This window comes from Eurypyga helias, unplaced genomic scaffold, assembly GCF_000690775.1.
Source record: "Eurypyga helias isolate BGI_N326 unplaced genomic scaffold, ASM69077v1 scaffold36255, whole genome shotgun sequence".
Taxonomy (NCBI): domain Eukaryota; kingdom Metazoa; phylum Chordata; class Aves; order Eurypygiformes; family Eurypygidae; genus Eurypyga; species Eurypyga helias.
In genome coordinates, this window is record NW_010250279.1 from 37,251 (window position 1) to 43,156 (window position 5,906).

Consider the following 5,906-nt stretch of genomic DNA (forward strand, 5'->3'; position numbering starts at 1 on the left):
GGGGGACAGCCAGGGGCACACGGCTTCAGGAGCCGTTCCAGGAAAGCCCAAGCATCCCGCCCCGTGTCCCCACCAAGGCGTCTGGATGAGGGTGTGCACCGGCACTGGGTGAGCACCCGTGCAGCACTCGCCTTGCGCCGGGAGCAGGGCTGCGTGGGCAGGGACGGGCAGGTCAGTGGGCACGGCCGTGGGCTGGGGACTGCTGAGGGTCCCATGGGACTGGCACGGGGCTGCCCACAGCCCTTGGCTTGCTGCTGGGTTCATCTCCACCATGCTCTCCGTCTTGTTTCCTGTAGCAAAGTCCGATGGATTTTGTCCAAGAGCTTGTGGAAGGGTTATTTCGTTTCTTTGTTCTCCGTGCTGTTCTGGTTTGTTTTCCTTGAGGTTGCGTGTGCAGTCTGAATAATTTATTGCAAAGAAAGAAGCTTTTATCTCTGTGTCAGCTCCCCTTCCATTATTCTTCTCATTAAAATCCTCCGTCTTTTTCCGTGGATACACTGTGCTGCTTGATTTCATCTGGGATTCGTTTTTTCATTCTTTTTTTTTTTTCCTCTTTGCGTTTCTTTTGCTTATGTTATCAGATGATGCTTTTATTGACAAATGGCCTTCGAAAGGCGCTGTGAAATGCCTGCAGGTACTGCACTAGCCAGGGGCTTCCCAGACATCTGTCTTGGGAGCGGGTGGCTGCGGGCACCCCGAGTGCCCAAGCTCTGGCACCCACCGCTCGCAGTACCTTGCATGACAGTTTCTCAGTGACAAAAAGGATGTTGAGGTGAAGGGCTGTCACCTCCTGTATTCAAAAGAGTTCATTTAACAGCTCAAAATCTGGTTTTTTCCCCATCCCAAGTTATTTCAACAGTATCTGGCATTTAACATGGCTTTTGAGGCAGTGTGAGCGCAGGGTGGTGTAATGGGCAAGGAAAAAGCCCCGCGAGGCGTCTCCTGCTCTCTGTGCGTGTCTGTTCATCTGCGCGTTGTATGTCCTGGAAACCAGCAGAAAATAACTATGTTTCACGGTCACGGATTTTGCACGTGCAGTTGCAGCATCCCACCGGGGAATCGCTCGCTGCTGCTGTTGCAGCACGGCAGAGATATCGCCGGAGGTGAAGAGGATAAGGCGTATTTGCCCAAATCAGCGCAGTTAGACTATGCTGACGGAGTGCATGAGCCAAGAAGCCTCTTCTACTCCAGAGGAAAAAAAAGAGAAAACCCCACAAAGTTCCTTACCGAGCAGGCAAAACCACTCTTCCATCTGGGCTTCCATAGCTTTGCTTTCTGCTTTCTGTTTCCTACGGCACAACCAGAGTTTAAAAGCCCCCCTTGCCTTGCACGTGAACGGCTTGCAGCGCCTCGTCCCCTCCCCGTAGCAAGATAAATGACCTGCTCTGTGACTCACACTGTGTCCTTCTCTCTTCCTCTCCTTGACCTTTCCCATCCCGCTTCAACTCCTGGCCATACAGAGAATGAACAGCCTTCCCTCGTTTGGTTTGACAGAGGAAAGTTTTATTTGACTTTCGAAGGTAAGTAGTGCATAGCATACCCGGTAACGACTTGCTCCCCTTCCTCTTGCTCTCTGACTCCCAGGGTTTCCTTCCAAGGCTCCAGTCCGGCTTTCCGTGCAAAATGCTATGGCTACTGAGATGACATCGCAAGTTCGGCCAGAATAATTTTGATTTGATTTGTGCCATTTGTCCCAATGATCTGTTTCCCTGTTTATTGACTAAAAAAACCCCAAAACCCAAACAAATCAAAACCCAAAAGAACATTCTCGTACCGAGACTGCGGTGAAAACCAGAGATCGAAACCGCTTGCACTGCCGAGGAACTTGACTCTGTCAACCAGGGCTTTTCTACTCTCCCTCGCAAGCTGCTCGTTACCCTGGGAGTGCTGTGGCACAGTGCCATTAATTAAAACCCAAAGGGCGACCAGTTCTCTGCCAAGCCAGGGCCCCCTCCCAGCAGGTTTTTCCACGGTGAGGGGTCGGGAGCATGTCAGGACTGCCGGCAAGCATAGCGCAAACACCAGGACGTTGTGCTGCCAGGCAGCTGGTCGGAGGCATTGGGGGGGTTTTGGGGTCCCCCGTCGATGAGCAGGCACTCTGGAGATGAGGCAGAGGGAGAAGAAGTGGTTCTGGAGCAGGCAGCAGCACATCTTGGAGAGGGCAGAGGCATTAGCGCCTGGGCGGCCAGCCCCGCTCCCAGAGCCCTTGGAGGAAGCCTCATCTCGCAGACACCGTGCCAGCGGTTTCCTTTAAAATACCAAAGAAAAGCCAGGAGGTTTGCTGGCAGCAGGAACCCGGAGAAAGCGCTTTGAAGCTGTGGTGGTGCTCGCAGGTAGAGCTGGGCTGGGGCTGGTGAGAGGATGCACGGTTCCTGGGAGTCTCGCTCTCCATGAAGCGTCATCCGTAAAGCGTGTCCCCTCCAGCAAACAGCCGAGTGGCCCAGGATTGCGCCACTGGATGCTGAGCCTGGTCTGCGTGTGTTCATGGAGCTAAGCCCATGCTGGTGAGCAAGGTGCCACGGCAGCAGTGGAAGGCAGGGATGGAGGTGGTGGAGACCAGAGTGTTGGTTTCTTCTTTCCCTCTTTCTTGCCTTTTGTTCAGCCACAGCTGTCAGGCTCTGATTTCCCTGCTCTGGTGTCCCTGCTCTGACAGCAGCTCCCAGCTTAGACCTGGGAGGAGGCCAGGGAGAAACCACTTCTTTCCAATCTTCGTTGCATTTGCCCTCAGAAAACCCTTCCTGGATTTCCTTTCCCAGGTGCCAGCTGCCTGCCCGGAGCTTCGGGAGAGCTGAGCACGACAGGGCTGGGGCTGGTGAGGGCTGTGCCGGCTGGTTGCTGGGTCTAAGCAGCCACCTTCGGGCGTTATCCCCCAGCACTGCGCATCCCCACTCAACCCCTGCTCTGTTTCCTTTCCCCCTCGTTCAGTCTAGCACCAGCACTGCGAGCACGGCTACTGTTTGGGGGGTTTCTTGTGGTTTTGGGGGGTATATTGAAGCTGAACTTCAACGCGCTTCTCTCGGGAGGTGAAAGGAGATCTGCTGAGCTTGGCATCTGTAGCTCGGGGCATGAAATGTCAGAAGTTAGCTTTTTGTTCCTGGGTTTGGGTTTTTCTGGGCTTAGATCCATCTATTTGCAGACCGTGGGCAGTTTGTTCGTGTGTGAAGAGGCGCGGTGCAGCTTCGGTGATGCTCTCCTGGATACATGGGCGGAATTGTGTGCCAGGATCACTAGTACTCTGCTGTCCTTGCTCTGTGTCTCTCTCTTCCACCTTTGTGTAAGGAAAAGTAAGGCAAATGAACCTGGTGCGCTGCTTATGGCTGGATCCAATGCTCCATAAAGTGGTTATTTTTTTTCCTCCAGTGTTATCAGGTCATTTTGCCAAAATGAAAAGTTTCTAAAAATGACTGAATCACTGTGAAAAGCCAGATTTTTGGTGGAGGCGTGCCACAGTAACTAGACTTGTCTCTCAAGTTCCTGTAAAAGAATTCTAGTGCTTAAAATAGTGCGCTGCTTATGGCTGGATCCAATGCTCCATAAAGTGGTTATTTTTTTTCCTCCAGTGTTATCAGGTCATTTTGCCAAAATGAAAAGTTTCTAAAAATGACTGAATCACTGTGAAAAGCCAGATTTTTGGTGGAGGCGTGCCACAGTAACTAGACTTGTCTCTCAAGTTCCTGTAAAAGAATTCTAGTGCTTAAAATAGATTATACATTTCTTTTTACATTAAAGCCTTTATTTTAAAAGTTGTTTAGCTTCTGAAGGCATTACATGCGGGTTCATGAGGGAAGAGCAGAGGGAACCGAGAACCCTGAACGCCAATTGCATCCACGCGATTTTTATTCCGAGTCAGACCAGAAGTGTGGAGGATGTTTTGGTGCTGTCGCTGTTCAGATGAACTCAGATCTGCAAAGACCAGCTGAGCCTGGCAATAGAGATACATGAGATGAGCTGGTTTATTCTTGCACATTTGAATTTTCATTCTGGAGAAGGAAGAAATCTCATACGTGTACAGAGACACAGTGGAAGAAACGAGACAGAAAAACAGGGAAAAGGCATGTTGGTATGAGGTGCCGACCCCTTGTTCAGTGCGGAGCAGGGTCTGGGCTAAACGCGGCTACAGTCGGAGGGTGTATGTTTGGGAGGGTTTGTCTTTTCTCTTCCAAAGAATAACGATTGTATTCCCAAGGATTGCAGGCTTTGCTGCTGCTGGATGGCTAAAGATCTTCCTCTGCCTTTCCCTGATGAGGGAAGCCAGATATTCTCTGCTGGGTGATACCCCTGTTTTCACCCCCTGTAGCCGGCCTGCGTTGATCGTTTGAATCTCATCGGTATTTCTGAGTGGGTGTGATGAGAACATCCCTCTTGCCTGTGTTCGCCTGGGTTTGGTGTGCTGGGGGGTTGTTGCTCTGGGTGCGGTGAGCAAGGATGTGCTCTCTGACAACCCAGCAGTGGTGTCTATAGAAAGAAATTATAAAAAATGTGTTACCCTACCCGCCCGCGGTGCTGCCCTGCACATCCCCTCTGCCACACAGCCAGAGCTGCAGCCCGGCTGCGATAATCTGTGGGTTCAGTGGTTGTGGGGAGCTGGCGGTGCCTTCACGCGCGGCTGGCACTGGTGTGGAGTGTCTGCTCCTTATGGGATGCCCCTGATGCATAGCTGGGGGCTGCGTCCTCAAAAGCGGAAAGCGTGGGAAGCCGCACGCTGCCTCCCTGGGGTCATTAGGGTAATTAATGTGGGGATGGCAATGGGTCTGTCGTGTGTGGGTGAGATGCTCGGTCTGCCTGTCCCATGCGCTGGGACAGCATCATTATTCCGGGCTGTGGCTGAAATCCCTTATTCCCCTGAGTGTCTTAAGACATATGACCAAGAGGGAGATGGCTACATTGATTTTTCACACCCTTTTAGGCTACGTTAGACATTTGAAGGGAAGATCCCAGCACCGGAGAGGCTCACCTGTGCCTCTGGGAGAGAGCAACTTTGGGTTTATACGTTAAGGCACTGCCTGCACGGACGCGTTTGTAAGGCGTGAGGAATCATCTGCGAATGACACATCTCTGCACAGTTAATATATCAAAACTCAAAGTGAAATTTAAGTGACAGATATGCTTTCCCCAGGAGATGTTACAAATCCTGATTTCCTGCACCCAAACCCTATTATTTACTCGCAGGAAATTTGCAGCAGCAAGCCAGGACCTTAGTGCAAGGCACGCAAAAAGATTGCCTTAGAGCCCAGGCAACGGGGCAGGGGTGGGAAGCAGCAGATAGCAAACAGAGAGGATTATTTTTAAAGCTAGCCCAGGTAGAAAAGCAGGAGCTCACCAGAAACACGCTGCGTTTCGCTCAGTCGCTTTGCTGTCCCCTCGCCCCGCTGCCCTTCCCCAGGCCGGCAGTTAAGCTTGCCTGGCTTCCGGACGGCACACACTTGCATGCTCTGAACAAAACCCTGGGCTGGATTAATAGCCTCTTTCACCTGCCTGATTCATTCCCTGTAAATGAAGGTAACAGAGGAAGGGGGTGTCGGGGTCCCCAGGAACGTTTCTCCTCCGGACACCTTTGCCATTGCTTTTTAGTTTGGGGCAAAATGTGCTTAACCTGAGGTACAGGCTGTGATATAAAATAAACCCACAAAATGGTGCATTGCAGAAAAATAGATGAGGCTGAAGTGGTGGTGCCAGGGCAGGGGTGGCACCTCTTGAGGACTTTTTTGGGTGCCTGGAGAAGCAGCACCTTGTACAAGCAGACACTGACCCCGGGCTGATCGGCAGTTTCCCAGGGGAGAGGCGAGGGCTTTGCTGTACCATCAGCGCCGCTTGCTCTCCTCTTGGTGGTGGGCACAGAGCACGGGATGTTGTCCCCCCGCGGGGTTTGTAGCACACCTGGGGCTTTTGGTGTATGCCTGCGGTGG

The 5,906-nt window shown here is 52.0% G+C and overlaps 1 protein-coding gene across 1 annotated transcript in view; it reads left to right on the plus strand.

Moving 5' to 3' along the window:
• SGIP1 (SH3-domain GRB2-like (endophilin) interacting protein 1) overlaps positions 1-5,906 on the plus strand; it is a gene marked incomplete at its 5' end in the record, with an annotated part of 33,965 nt that overhangs the window by 23,399 nt on the left and 4,660 nt on the right. The window contains one exon of the mRNA XM_010151636.1: positions 1,461-1,520. Coding sequence (XP_010149938.1) covers positions 1,461-1,520 — 60 coding nt within the window. The remainder of the gene's footprint in view (positions 1-1,460; positions 1,521-5,906) is intronic.